At 36.0% G+C, this 16,533-nt stretch overlaps 1 protein-coding gene across 2 annotated transcripts in view; it reads right to left on the reverse strand.

Moving 5' to 3' along the window:
• CEP162 (centrosomal protein 162) overlaps positions 1 to 16,533 on the reverse strand; it is a 105,291-nt gene that overhangs the window by 15,441 nt on the left and 73,317 nt on the right. For both annotated transcript variants that reach the window (XM_025384453.1, XM_025384454.1), the window contains exons 23-25: positions 15,486 to 16,120; positions 12,508 to 12,649; positions 9,653 to 9,751 (exon numbers count right to left, since the gene is read on the reverse strand). In XM_025384453.1, coding sequence (XP_025240238.1) covers positions 9,653 to 9,751; positions 12,508 to 12,649; positions 15,486 to 16,120 — 876 coding nt within the window. The remainder of the gene's footprint in view (positions 1 to 9,652; positions 9,752 to 12,507; positions 12,650 to 15,485; positions 16,121 to 16,533) is intronic.

Raw genomic sequence — 16,533 nt, forward strand, 5'->3', positions numbered from 1 at the left:
GATAGCTTTGAAGAGAGCAGTGGATCTCCCAGCATGGAGGTTGAGATCTGAGAACGGACAGACTGCCTGCTCAAGTGGGTCCCTGACTCCTGAGTAGCCTAACTGGGAGACATCCTCCACTAGGTGCAGACCGACACCTCACACCTCACATGGTGGGGTACACCCCTGAGATGAAGCTTCCAGAGCGAGAATCAGACAGCAACACCCGCTGTTCAGCAACACTCTACCTTCTGCAGCCTCCACTGCTGATATCCAGGCAAAGAGAGTCTGCAGTGGACCTCAAGCAAACTCCAACAGACCTACAACTGAGGGTACTGACTGTCAGAAGGAAAACTAACAAACAGAAAGGACACCCATACCCAAAACCCCATCAGTACGTCACCATCATCAAAGACAAAAGGGAGATAAAACCACAAAGATGGGGAAAAAGCAGTGCAGAAAAGCTGGAAATTCAAAAAATCAGAGCGCATCTCCCCCTCCAAAGGAACGCAGCTCATCACCAGCAACGGAACAAAGCTGGACGGAGAATGACTTTGACGAGAGAAGAAGGCTTCAGTCAATCAAACTTCTCAGAGCTAAAGGAGGAACTACGTAACCAGTGCAGAGAAACTAAAAACCTTGAAAAAAGAATGAATGAAGGGATAACTAGAATAATCAATGCAGAGAAGACCTTAAAATAACTGATAGAGATGAAAACCATAACACGAGAACTACGTGACAAATGCACAAGCTTTAGTAAAGACTCGATCAACTGGAAGAAAGAGTATCAGCGATTGAAGATTAAATGAATGAAATGAAGTGAGAAGATAAATGTGGAGAAAAAAGAGTAAAAAGAAATGAATAAAGCCTCCAAGAAGTATGGGATTATGTGAAAAGACCAAATCTACGTCTGATTGGTGTGCCTGAAACTGACGGGGAAAATGGAACCAAGTTGGAAAACACTCTGCAGGATATCATCCAGGAGAACTTCCCCAACCTAGTAAGGCAGGCCAACATTCAAATTCAGGAAATACAGAGAATGCCACAAAGATACTCCTCGAGAAGAGCAACTCCAAGACACATAATTGTCAGATTCACCAAAGTTGAAGGCACACATAGGCTCAAAATAAAGGCATGGAGGAAGATCTACCAAGCAAATGGAAAACAACAACAACAAAAAAGCAGGGGTTGCAATTCTAGTCTCTGATAAAACAGACTTTAAACCATCAAAGATCAAAAGAGACGAAGAAGGCCATTACATAATGGCAAAGGGATCAATTCATCAGGAAGAGCTAACTATCCTAAATATATATGCACCCAATACAGGAGCACCCAGATTCATAAAGCAAGTCCTTAGAGACTTACAAAGAGACTTAGACTCCCATACAATAATAATGGGAGACTTCAACACCCCACTGTCAACATTAGACAGATCAACAAGACAGAAAGTTAACAAGGATATCCAGGAATTGAACTCAACTCTGCACCAGGCGGACCTAATAGACATCTACAGAACTCTCCACCCCAAATCAACAGAATATACATTCTTCTCAGCACCACATCGCACTTATTCCAAAATTGACCACATAATTGGATGTAAAGCACTCCTCAGCAAATGTACAAGAACAGAAATTATAACAAACTGTCTCTCAGACCACAGTGAAGTCAAACTAGAACTCAGGACTAAGAAACTCAATCAAAACCGCTCAACTACATGGAAACTGAACCACCTGCTCCTGAATGACTACTGGGTACATAACAAAATGAAGGCAGAAATAAAGATGTTCTTTCAAACCAATGAGAACAAAGATACAACATACCAGAATCTCTGGGACACATTTAAAGCATTGCACAGAGGGAAATTTAGAGCACTAAATGCCCACAAGAGAAAGCAGCAAAGATCTAAAATTGACACCCTAACATCACAATTAAAAGAACTAGAGAAGCAAGAGCAAACACATTCAAAAGCTAGCAGAAGGCAAGAAATAACTAAGATCAGAGCAGAACTGAAGGAGATAGAGACATAAAAAACCCTCCAAAAAAATCAATGAATCCAGGAGTTGGTTTTTGAAAAGATCAACAAACTTGATAGACCGCTAGCAAGACTAATAAAGAAGAAAGAGAGAAGAATCAAATAGACACAATAAAAAATGATAAAGGGGATATCACCACCAACCCCACAGAAATACAAACTACCATCAGAGAATACTATAAACACCTCTATGCAAATAAACTAGAAAATCTAGAAGAAATGGATAATTTCCTGGACACTTACACTCTCCTAAGACTAAACCAGGAAGAAGCTGAATCCCTGAATAGACCAATAGCAGGCTCTGAAAGTGAGGCAATAATTAATAGCCTACCAACCAAAAAAAGTCCAGGACCAGATGGATTCACAGCCGCATTCTACCAGAGGTACAAGGAAGAGCTGGTACCATTCCGTCTGAAACTATTCCAATCAGCAGAAAAAGAGGGAATCCTCCCTAACTCATTTTATGAGGCCAACATCATCCTGATACCAAAGCCTGGCAGAGACACAACAAAAAAAGAGAATTTTAGACCAATATCCCTGACGAACGCCGATGCAAAAATCCTCAATAAAATACTGGCAAACCGAATCCAGCAGCACATCAAAAAGCTTATCCACCATGATCAAGTGGGCTTCATCGCTGGGATGCAAGGCTGGTTCAACATACGCAAATCAATAAACATAATCCAGCATATAAACAGAACCAAAGACAAAAACCATATGATTATCTCCATACATGCAGAAAAGGCCTTTGACAAAATTCAACAGCCCTTCATGCTAAAAAACTCTCAATAAATTCGGTATTGATGGAACATATCTCAAAGTAATAAGAGCTATTTATGACAAACCCACAGCCAATATCATACTGGATGGGCCAAAACTTGAAGCATTCCCTTTGAAAACTGGCACAAGACAGGGATGCCCTCTCACCACTCCTATTCAACATAGTGTTGGAAGTTCTGGCTAGGGCAATCAGACAAGAGAAAGAAATAAAGGGTATTCAGATAGGAAAAGAAGTCAAATTGTCCCTGTTTGCAGATGACATGATTGTATATTTAGAAAACTCCATCATCTCGGCCCCAAATCTCCTTAAGCTGATAAGCAACTTCAGCAAAGACTCAGGATAGAAAATCACTGTGCAAAAATCACAAGCATTCTTATTACACCAGTAACAGACAAACAGAGAGCCAAATCAGGAATGAACTTCCATTCACAATTGCTTCAAAGAGAATAAAATACCTAAGAATCCAACTTACAAAGGATGTAAACCACCTCTTCAAGGAGAACTACAAACCACTGCTCAGTGAAATAAAAGAAGACCAAACAAACGGAAGAACATACCATGCTCATGGATAGTAAGAATCAATACCGTGAAAATGGCCATACTGCCCAAGGTAATTTATAGATTCAATGCCATCTCTATCAAGCTACCAATGACTTTCTTCACAGAATTGGAAAAAACCGCTTTAAAGTTCACATGGAACCAAAAAAGACCCTGCATTGCCAAGACAATCCTAAGTCAAAAGAACAAAGCTGGAGGCATCACACTACCTGACTTCAAACTATACTACAAGGCTACAGTAACCAAAACAGCATGGTAATGGTACCAAAACAGAGATATAGACCAATGGAACAGAACGGAGCCCTCAGAAATAATACCACACATCTACAGCCATCTGATCTTTGATGAACCTGAGAAAAACAAGAAATGGGGGAAAGGATTCCCTATTTAATAAATGGTGCTGGGAAAATTGACTAGCCATAGTAGAAAGCTGAAACTGGATCCTTTCCTTATTCCTTATACGAAAATTAATTCAAGATGGATTAGAGACTTAAATGTTAGACCTAATACTATAAAAACGCTAGAAGAAAACCTAGGTAACATCATTCAGGACATAGGCATGGGCAAGGACTTCATGTCTAAAACACCAAAAGCAATGGCAACAAAAGCCAAAATTGACAAATGGGATCTAATTAAACTAAAGAGTTTCTGCACAGCAAAAGAAACTACCATGAGAGTGAACAGGCAACCTACAGAATGGGGGACAATTTTTGCAATCTACTCATCTGACAAAGGGCTAATATCCAGAACTTACAAAGAACTCAAACAAATTTACAAGAAAAAAACAACCCTATCAAAAAGTGGATAAAGGATATGAACAGACATTTCTCAAAAGAAGATATTCATACAGCCAACAGACACATGAAAAAATGCTCATCATCACTTGCCATCAGAGAAATGCAAATCAAAACCACAATGAGATACCATGTCACACCAGTTAGAATGGCCATCATTAAAAAGTCAGGAAACAACAGGTGTTGGAGAAGATGTAGAGAAATAGGAACACTTTTATACTGTTGGTGGGACTTTAAACTAGTTCAACCATTGTGGAAAACAGTATGGCGATTCCTCAAGGATCTAGAAATACCATTTGATCCAGCCATCCCATTACTGGGTATATACCCAAAGGATTCTAAATCATGCTGCTATAAAGACACATGCACACGTATGTTTATTGCGGCACTATTCACAATAGCAAAGACTTGGAATCAACCCAAATGTCCATCAGTGACAGACTGGATTAAGAAAATGTGGCACATATACACCATGGAATACTATGCAGCCACAAAAAAGGATGAGTTTGTGTCCTTTGTAGGGACATGGATGCAGCTGGAAACCATCATTCTCAGCAAACTATCACAAGAACAGAAAACCAAATACCGCATGTTCTCACTCATAGGTGGGAATTGAACAATGACATCACTTGGACACAGGAAGGGGAGCATCACACACCGGGTCCTATAGTGGGGAGGGGGTAGTGGGGAGGGATAGCATTAGGAGATATACCTAATGTAAATGATGAGTTAATGGGTGCAGCACACCAACATGGCATATGTATATATATATATGTAACAAACCTGCACATTGTGCACATGTACCCTAGAACTTAAAGTATAATTAAAAAAAAAAAAAGAAAGAAAAAAGACAACCCTTTTCCTAGGTGAATTCATCTATGTCCTAAGCACCTGCCATCGCGAGTGGAAGTGTGAAATATACTTTAGATTGCATCCTCTTGACTTAGTGCCCTTGCACTAGGTACACGATTAAGGCAGTTAAGTGATAACTGCAAAAGCAAATGGTCAGCAAGTGACAAGGAACTCATTATATGATACTCTGAGGGCTGTGTGGTTTGGGGAAGTGTGTATGCTAGAGAAATTTATTAAATTTTATTCTATATAAAAAAAATTGGTGAGTTTTATATTATTGTGCCTGTCTCATGGCTAAAACTTTAAAATGAAATCTATATGATCTCTGCATTATGTTTACATACATCTATGTGTGTGTGTATATATGTATACATATTTTTTTCTACCTCTGGATGGTACTGTCAACAGTAATTCATAAAAGAGCACTATTTAATTGGCTTAAAGAAAAAGAAGCACTTACATAAATTAAGAATTCCAAAAACTCTCAGAAATATAGAAACTAACCCAAATGCTTTTCAAGTTCATGTGTCTCAGGTAATTCTGGTATATGATTAGTTTAACATTATTGACTTAATAAAAATAGGCATGCCTTCAGAGTTGTCAACAGTAAGTATAACGCAGACATACAACCCTTATGCTACCTGGGTTTACTAGTCAAAAAAGTATCTCTGCTAGATATTTAAAATTAAAGACCTAGGAGTTCTTTCCCAAATCAAACGTGCAAGTCGAAGTACAGTATCCATTATTCCATGTATATTAAGCACAGCAGGAAAAGAAAAACATGTATTTAACTTTGCTGCTTGCCTAACATGCATGTGTTGTAAAAACAGTTAACAGGAAAATAAGATGATGACTAGCTGTTTAATGGCTCATGAATTTTCATGAGCAATCCAAGCATAATTGTTAATAACAAGTACATTAAGTAAATATTAGTGGGATAAAATTTATAGTCTTCAATAATGATTGTTTTATGTTTGCAGAAAAAAATTAGTTACCCAAATCTTTTTGGTATAACTTACATCCTTGGGGTTTTGCTAAGTTAAATAATAAATATTCATTGAATATCTAGATCATTTCCAAATATACTGAAACACTAACTTATGTTTCATAGACTCATGTTGCTGAATGTAAGATTATCTACCTTGGCTTCTTAATTTTTACAGAGAAACAAATCACCTGTTCTTATTGTCACATTAAAAAAAAACTATAAAAATATGCTTCTAGAAATCATGAAATGATAATCTACAAAATGCTGGTATATGACAAGTCATAGCTGCTTTGTAGTAAAGAAATTAATGTTACTAAGGATTAAAAGTTCTAATATACATATATTTAACACTACTAAAGATTAGGGAAACAACTTTGTATGCAAAATATACAAGAAAAATAATATGTAGTTTTGGTAAGCAAAGTTATAAGGAATGAAGATGTGTTTTTGTTAAAGGAAAAAGGATAATTAAATCTGCACTAAAGTAGAATGACAGACTGTTTTAGAATGAAAAAGGAGAATGAAGAACAAAAAAATGAATGAATATAGAAAGCTTGGAGAGGGAGAGAGAAAGTTAGAATGCATGAATATCTTATGTGTCTGAGCAGAAGATAAACAGAATGTATTTATTATAAGGGTTTTAAAAATGAGCCTTAATGTCAGAAGTACAGTGGAGAAAACTAGAAACTGGTTTTCTCTTTTAAAACAACAAAGCTTTCTTGGAGCACTGGTCTGCTCTTGATAAGATTAAGATTTTCTTTAACTTTAAGTTAATTTACGTAGAAAGCGAAGATTTTGTGTTTCAGTAAAATAACTTCCTGTGTTTCCTATGGTCTCTATCAGTTCTTTGATTACTTAGGGAAACTGAGTCTTCTCACTATGTGATTTTCTGTATTTGCCTTTAGAATCTACTTTGGATAACTAAGTATTGTTTCATAATGACCTGTGATCCTATTTAACCAAATGTTTTAAACTTCTTGACATTTTTGACAACTTCCCCAAATCAAATTATATATTAAATTCTTTTGACCTCAAACTAGCTTTGGGATGTTCCAGAGGGCCCTGGAAAATCTCAAAAGAATCTGTTCTTTCTCCCAGATAAATTCAAAGGAATTAGGCTTATTTGACATGATAAATTGTATGGGAATCACTGACAAAGACAATGTTTAATCTTCTTTGAGTTATTTTTGTATAGATATATTATTAACAAATGTTCCAGAAGTTGTATACAATTCCTAAAAATCTGGTATGCCTTGGCATGATGTTATCAGTAATAATTCTAATTAATATCTTAAAATGTTGTATTGTCACAAAAATAACTAAATTTCCATATCAAGTGCATTATAATGAACTCTCATCAGATGTTTAACCATGGCAAGTTTAAAGTCTTGTCATCCACAGAGAGTTAATTGTTTTACTCTGTTACTTTCCTAAGAGCTTTTGTAAGCAACTATAAATACGAAGTGTTTTATCTTCAGAAAGATTCATGGAAAGGACTCTGACAAGTACAGGTTTCTGATAACTTCAAGATTATAACATTTGGCCGGGTACTAATTTTTCAGAATTCTAATGAAAAGAATGATTGGTTCATAGAAGTGCTAACCCAACATCAAGCAGAACAAGAATTAATTACATGGGACTAAATAAACTGATGAAGAATTCTTTTTAGGGACTTTGTTTAAAACACTGCTGATTCTTTAATATTCTGCAAGAGAAGTTTTTCTCTTAAGCTATCCATAGCTTACAGCAATTTGGTAAATTATACTTTTGTAAACAGAATTGAAATATTTATCTTTTTTCCCTCTCTCTCTCCAGAAACCATTAGTTGAGTATTCTTATTTTCATAGCTATGTAAGTATTTGCGTAAGTTCAGTAAGAATCTGTTCTCTTTAACACAACTGGAAACATCAGTTACATTACCAAGGCTTTGACTGGAATATCATATTTCAGAATGTGCATCGAATCAGATATAATCAGACAGTTTCAAAAAATACATTGACTTTCTGACGCCAATAAAGTCCCTTGGAAAAAACTGGCTTGGTACCTTATATACACGGTTTCCTTACAGATGAGTAAGAAATGTCACTTCCTGGCAAGCCCAGGAGCCTCAGAATATTTGGGGGATCTCTAGAAAATAAAAGAATTTACCTGGATCTATCGGTATCGGAGGCAAAAATCTGAGGCAAGCCTTTGGCATGCATTCCTAGCCTGGAGAAACTAATGAAGGGCCAATCTGAGAATCCTTATGATAAGTTCCAGCAAAACGGACTTATAAAAGAGCCTATATGATTAATCACTATTCTTGCTGCACTTTTTATGCAAATAACCAAGCCAAGTTTAATGAGACTAGACTTATTTTTGCCAACAAATTGGTCTTATTGTGATTATCTCTGATAGAAATCAGGGTGACTGCAGAGAGAAAAATACTGTGCTTCATTAGAAAACTGTAACACACCCTTGTAGATATCAGATTCTAGCCTTGTTCTTTATCTCTGGGGTTTTATTATTTACATGTAATCTAGTCTAGATTTCTGTCAATAATTCTCCAAACTAGTATTTCGAATTTTTCTCCTACCCTCCTGGCTTGGAATCACTAAAATATTTAACTGCCCTTTTCCTAAAATCCTAATAAGCTGAAGCTGAATAACTTGATATAAACTGCAGAGAATCACCACAACAGCTCATATATGGACAATTTTCATGCCAGTTGCTGCATGGGCCACACACTTTATAACTAGATATTCAAACTGTAAAAAATGCTTTGAGATCAACATCTAGAACTCTTGATTAGCTGCTCTTAGGATTCAGAAATTAGTATATAGACTACTCCTACCATTAACTTTTGTTTTTCTTTTGTTTCCACAGAAATGCCTCTTATTAAATCACCATATAGAGGCCTAACTTTGATGACAGCACACCTGCAATATCTCCTGAAATGAGACACAATTGCTTAATTGAATTGACCTGTTCTCAGCACTAAGACAATTATTTGATATGGGACGATGTACTTAAATTTGTTCAGTTGCACTTGTTCCAATCGATGTTTTTCTCTTCCTTTGCCAATCTCTGATCTCACAATCTCTAATCCAAATCTCTTCAAAGCTACCAACTCGGAGAGTCCTAAGCCACCATTTTGAATTACTTTGTGTTGCAGTTTCTCCCGTATCGTGTGCTGCACGTGTTAATAAACTTGTTTTTCTCTTATTAATCTGTCTTTTTTTATGGGGTCTGTCTCAACTAAAAACTCATGAGGGTTGAGGAAAAAATTATTTTTCCTCCTTGACAGTACTTAACACAGAAACGGCCTTCACTATTCAATTGTCTCCTGAAGAAAACAAACAGAACACCCAAACATCTCCCATCCCATTTTCCCCACTATCCACAAAATCTCAACAGCAAATAAAACGTAGACAACTTAATGACTTAATATCTGAACTTCATCTGGGGAAAGCAGACTTTACATAAGCATGCTACTAATATTTTCTTGACACGTGATACTTTCAGGTTATGTCTGTACGTTTAGGTAAAAAATTTATAAATATGAGTATGATTGAAATGCCTAAGAAACTTATTTTAGCCCAATATTTTTGCTATTTCTTACCCCTTTCTGTAGAATTTCTTCGCGAACTTGAAACTTATTTTAGCCCAATATTTTTGCTATTTCTTACCTCTTTCTGTAGAATTTCTTCTCGAACTTGAGAAACTACAAGAGACTCTTGTTTACTCTGCAGCTCATTAACTTGACTTTGGAAATGTCTTATAAGTACCTAGGAAATTGTTAGAAGTGCTGAGTTAATAAAGCTCCTCCTTGAACACTATCTGAAAAATATAAGAAGCCAACTCACAAAAGGAAACTTATATACTGTTGGTGGGAATGTAAGTTAGTACAACTACTATGGAAAAAAATTATAGAGAGTTCTCAAAAAACTAAAACCAAAATTATTGTATTATCCAGCAATCCCACTACTGGGTATCTATCCAAAGGAAAAGAAATTTGTGTATCAAAGGGACACCTGGCACTTGCATGTTTATTGCAGCACTATTCACAATAGTAAAGATATGGAATCAACCTAAGTTCCCATCAACAGACGAAAAGAAATGTGGCATATATACCCAATGGAATACAATTCAGCCTTAAATAAGAAGGAAATAATATCATATGTAGCAAAATGGACGGAACTGAAGGTCATTATGTTAAGTAAGCTAGGCACAGAAAAATACTGCATGTTCTCACTCATATATAAGAGCTAAAAAACTTGATCTCATGAACACAGAGAATAGAACAATAGATACCAGAGATGGGAGTGGGGGGTTGGGAAGGATGAAGAGAGGTTGGTTATGGGTACAAACATACAGTTAGATAGATGAAATAAGTTCTAATGTTTAATAGCAGATCAGAGTGGCTATACTTAGCAACAATAATATGTGTATTTCAAGGTAACTAGAAGAGAAGGTTTGAAGTGATACCAAGACATAAAAATGAATGCTCAAGGTGACAGAAATCCCAGTTACCCTGAGTTGATTATTACACATTCTTTGCACGTAGCAAACATTCACATGTATCCCATAAATATCTAAATCATTATATATCAATAAAGGGGGAAAATAAACATGAACATTTTTCATGACTAGAAAAAGTCCTTTTAAAATAAAGCTCTAGAAAGTCTACACATTTGGAAAAAGGTAGACAACACTACCTTTATACTCTGTAGTTAAGTGTGATAGTTTTTATTTAAGAACTATTGATTAAATATAACACAAGCCTCATAATACCTGTGAAATAATGTCAGTCTCATATTTTTAGGTAAACTGAAATACATGTACAGATACTTTCATTAAGAAACTAAGAGAAATTGTGAAAAATTTATCTTATCTCTAATGCTGTACTTTTAATGATCAGACTATGCTGACTTCTCTTTAACTCAATTTTACAATATTACCTTTATAACTCTGGGAAAATAACATTTATGGCACTACGGCATCATAATACTACCTTTCCTACCTCTCCCAGACTATTCCTTACTACAAAATCACTTGATAGAATGCTTACAGTTGCCTTCTGACACCCTATTCCTATGGAGGATAAGGCCAGAGAGGTTCTCTGTAAGGCTGTATGGATTGTTACTTTCGAAAGGCACTTTAAGTATTTTTCATTAATGTAGTCAAACAGTCCTTTTTTTTCTCAGGGATCTGAAGTTCAGTTACAGACTTCATTACATTTTGCCCCTAAATACTTCAAATGTCACTTTGGGAGGCCAAAGTGGGCAGATCACTTGAGGTCAGAAGTTTGAGACCACCCTGGCCAACATGGTGAAACCCCATCTCTACCAAAAATATAAAAATTAGCCAGGCATGGTGGTGCACACCTGTAATCCCAGCTACTTGGAAGGCTGAGGCAGGAGAATTGCTTGAACCTGGGAGGCAGAGGTTGCAGTGAGCTAAGACAGCCTGGGTGACACAAAGAGACTGTCTCAAACAAAACCTTCAAATGCTTCAACATACATCTCTTTAGAATAAGGGCATTTCTCACAAAACCGTAACATTTTATACCTATGAAAATTTATAGTAATTTCTTAGTATCAATAGCCAGTCCATATTCAAACTTCCCCAATTGAGGAATTTATTTTTAATTAAGATGGTATTAAATAATTACTTGGTGAGATAATTCTTTCTTGATGTTTTTCTCCCTGAGCTGCCTTCTTAAAATTGAAGCCTACAGACAAGATGAACACAATAAACATTCATATATTTTTCAACTTGATAACCCAAAAGGTGGCCGATTTGCCACCTTTTCATTTTCTTGGATATACCATTTGAAAGTAGATTGTAGATAAAAGTCCTCTTTTAACGCTATTTTTATAAGAGACAAACAGTACAGAAGACAGGCCACAGGGTAACGCTCATAGATATTCTAAGTAGATATACCTATTATTCAAAAAGAAACACACACTTATTTGAGGAAATGCTGATGAGTTGGCAGCATTCCCTTTAATAATTCTTAGAAGACTATGCTCCATCAGAGCGAGAGCTGTGTATCTCTCTGTTCATTATTTTATTCCAGTGCCTCATTGTCTATTGACCTGAATCATTTGTTCAATAAATAAAAGATCATGGGGCAGGAAGAATGTCTAAGGATAACTGTCAGCTGGGACCTAGAGACTCAGTTCAACATCCAAGTTCAAGTACTACGGTCCTAATCATGTTAGACATATACCTCACCACCTGTGACAACAAATTTAGAGAAAGACTTATTTGAGAAGTATAGGGACAAAACTGTAAAAAACATTTATATAGTATAGTTTTAAAGTAGAAAAATTAAATACATAGTATTATCTTCTTTAAAAAAATTAAATATATAATATTTTCTTCTTTAAAAAAGAAATCAGGCCAATAATAGTTTCCCATTTCTATCACCAAGATGAAAAAGTTAAAACATTTCCAAATAAAACAATGTTAACTTTAATCTCATTAAAGTCAAAACAAATTTATTCAAGTCAAAAGATAAAACAGATTTGTCATCTACCTCTTGAGTTGCTATTTTACGATTTAGTTCAGTTACTTTGGAAGAAGAATTTTCTACTGCATTTTGGCAAAGGAGTTTCTCTATTTCTCTCTGATGAGATGCTTTGAGGGATGCAATGTATGCTGCAGTATCTTCCTTGACCCTACAGAGCAAATGAAAGAAAACCACACATAAAAGCGGCTCTTCAACCTCTAATTCAGACTTAGCACAAAAACAGTGTAAGAAACCTGGAAATTAAGAAAAGGGAAAATGGGCACCAATATTAACTGTACTGTGTTAGGTGCTTTATACATTACTGCCTATGAGTTCTTAGGACCAATCCATGAGCTATTATTAACTGAATTTTATAAGGGCAAACTTGAGGAAATAGTGATATATCTCCACTTTATCCCCAACCTGAGGCTATACCTTCTGAGGGAATATGGGGTTCCAAAATAACTGTCTGAATTTAAAGTAAAGCACTTGACATTTGATCTTTTAAGATAAACTCAGATTTCTTGCCCAGATGCTTCACTGGAAAATCACAGCTGTTCCCTTTAGAATCTTCAATGCCTTGTAGGCAGCATTAACCAATTTTCAATCCATGCATGAGACTCCAGGGCTAGTTGCATGTTGTGAGAATGAGACAATCTTTATGGTAATTCTCAGGACATATTATGCTTGAAATATGCAATTAAGTAATTTGGACTGTAAGTGTGAGAGACTATTCATTTGTCTCTGTGATAAAATTTATTCAGAGGCAGTTCAGTAAATGGTTAAAATTATAAATAAAGATTTGATACACTTTCTACAGATAAACATTTTCTCTCTTACTGGAAAGACTTTGAAAATAACAGGATTTAACTTAAAGCATGTATTTTAGTAAACTGCTATATTAATATGGTGCTTCCCAACTACAGAGAAATTTAACCATTGCTTATTTCACCATATGAATATTTCTCCATGGAAACAGTGTGATTAGGGTCCTAGGAAAAGAATAAAAACCTAAATTAAAGCACATATAACTGAATGATAGTAAAAAGTCGAAATATAGGGCTAGAAAAGTTTATTCTTCACTTCTCAGGTCCAGACTTATCTAAGAAACAGATTGACAATATTAACAAATTTTATATGATGTACAGGAAAATTCATAGGAAAACCTGAATTTTAAATTCTTTCCTGGAAAGAATGTGGTTCTTATTAAACAGTTTCATGCTACTATCATAATATTCAGGACTTAAGAAACAAGGTTTCCATTTGGTAGCAATATGACTGCCATATGGTAACAACATGACTCACTCACTGCCATGGCTGCAGTCAATAAGCATTTGTTGGGTGTTTCCCATGCTCCTTCTGCTCCTACAGCACACTGCTGTGAGGATGCAAAGCAGCATAATCTTACAGCAGTTCTCAAGGAACTACAAGGCTGGGTATGATTAATCCTTTCTTGGTACATATTAGTAAGTTTTGTAGGAGTTAGGGGTAGGAGAAGGCAATTTCCTGGGAAGTTCCATGAAATGATATGTGAAGGTAGTACTTATAACAAGAATGAGCAAAAGGCATGAGGAAATGTGACAGATTAGGTAAGTACAGTAGTATTAGAATAGTGATGAGACTTGAGATGCCAGGCAGAGAAATTTAGTCTTGATATTTAAGGAAGTTGGGAGTCACTGGAGAGCAGAATGACCCAGGTGTATGAGTATTTAAAGAATATTAATGATTTTTAAGCAAGATGACTGGGGAAGGTTAAAAAAAGAAGGAAGATTGGAGTGGGAAAATTGTATAATGGCAGCACTGGTTTATTAAAGTAAGGAAGAATGGAAAATGGGAAACATTTATACCCAAGGAATAACAGAGATAAAGGTGGCCTGGTAATTAAAATAAATATAGACAGGGAAGGGGAGCTTGGGAAGAGGAACTAATTTACAGCTAAAAAAAAGGAAACCTGAGGTATTGGTGATTCCAAGAGAAGCAATCCAATAAATAGTTCCAGGTTTCACATCTGAACTCAGCAAAGAGAACAAACTTTAAAAGTAAATCTAGAAGTCATGGTTCATAGAAACCATAAGAATGGGTAAGTTTAGCAATGGAGAAAGAACAGAGAATGAACAGAACACCAAGAGCTCAATGCTGGTAGAAAGCCAGATTTTTGAGGCTGGAGAAGGAAGAAGGGTCAGAATTCAGAAAAAGAAACAGAAAAGGAGTTTTGGTCAGAACTGCCAAGTCACGGAGGTTAAGGGAGGAAGGCATTTCAGGAGAAGTAGTGTGGTCAACACTGTTGAAGAAAATGAGGATGGAGAAAATGCCACTGGCCTGGGAAAGGTCATTATTGAGACCAGGTTTAAAAGGGGTGATGATGAAAGCCATATTTAAGAGGAAGTGAGATAGAAATAAAAGACTACTTGTGAAAAACGGGTACTGAAAGACGGGATTGGAATTTGATCAGGTGAAAAAAAGATCTGAGGATGTCAAAAGACTCAGAGGAAAGAGACAGTGGATAGCAAATGGAGATTGTGAGAAGGAAATGGATGAGTATAAAGTTCCTTAAGGCATGAATGGATGTGATCACAAGGTCAATTTGAAAAGTGATTTTTGAAAAGAGGACCTTTTCCTTTTAGACTGCCAACTAGCTTTAACAATAACTGTTTTCTGAAAGCAATCTGCCTATAGCAATAATGAACTATGACATTCCTTTGCTAGAAGAGCCCAGTGAGTCAGCTTATTAATATCATATGGGTACACGCCAAAAGGCAAGACTGGCGAGCCCAAGGACACAATTTGGGTTGACACAGAGGTTCAGGTACATCAGAATTTGGGCCACCAGCAGGTAGAAGACCCTATCCTGAAACAGATATATGCTCAGCAATGTAATATAATTTATTAATATTCACTTATGAATTCAGTTCTGGGTCAAACTAATTATCTGGAGGAAATATATCTTATAATTTTTCAATTTTTATCTTTTTATTTTTACAAATATTTATAATTTAACATTTTACCTTCTCATGGAGTTTTCAAATTGATTGATTGCTGCTTCAGATTTCACCTTCAGCTCATTCTTCTCTGAAATTAATCCCTCTAGCTCATTTTTTAATCTGTAGTTTTCTTGTAAAACTTCTGAAACATGGGAATCAGTGAAAGTATGTGGTTGGTAAAGCTTGCTGTCCAGGGTTCCAGAGAAGGAGTTAGCATTCCCTTTACTTGAGTGCAAAACATCTTTCTTTGCCCTTTTGGCAGACATTTCCTCTCTGCCCTTAGAGTTCTGATTTGATAGCATCATTCTTCTTTCTTTCTGAAGCCTTTCCACAGTTTTTGAAAGGTCTTGTATTTCTCTCTTTTTTGCAGCCAGTTCTTCATTGAGTCTTACTAATTTAGCTTTAGCATGAGCCTGTTCCACCTGGAATTCTATAGACTGAAAATCTTTATCATCTTTATCATTTTTCTTGACGTCTAATTCAGCATTCTGATGTTTAAGAATGTCTATTTCGGCTTCAAGGTTTCTTACAGTGATCTGATGGGCTTCCTTAATGTCATCAAGTTCCTTCTCTAGTGCTTTAATTCTGGGAGAGTCATGTTGATTCAATTTGCAGGCAAGTAGCTGGTCCTGCTGCTCTAGTCTTTGTTCATACTGAATCTGAAGGAAAGAATCCATGTAACGCCAAACACCTGTTAAACGTTTCATTAGTTGCTGAAGCCCTGCACACTACTGGGTTCTACCTAATCCTTTATTCAGGTACTCATTATACATTCTGATGTCTACAATTCTGTTTCTTGAGTGAGTCAAATGTATAGAAGTCCTATTCTTTCAGGGCATAACATTATGTATTCTTGACATATGTTATGTAATTTAATAATTGATATGTTGCTTCATAAACATTAACTTACCTATGTTCTTACACACTGCAAAATTTATTTTAAACCTCACAACAAAACCTATTATTATGCAGCCTTTTCCATGCAAACTGTCAGCACACTCTTTGAGGATAAACAGTAAAACAACTGGGGACACTGAAGTCTTTGGGAAGCAGCACATTTTCAACTTTCTAA

The sequence above is a fragment of the Theropithecus gelada genome, chromosome 4 (assembly GCF_003255815.1).
Source record: "Theropithecus gelada isolate Dixy chromosome 4, Tgel_1.0, whole genome shotgun sequence".
NCBI classification, from domain to species: Eukaryota; Metazoa; Chordata; class Mammalia; order Primates; family Cercopithecidae; genus Theropithecus; species Theropithecus gelada.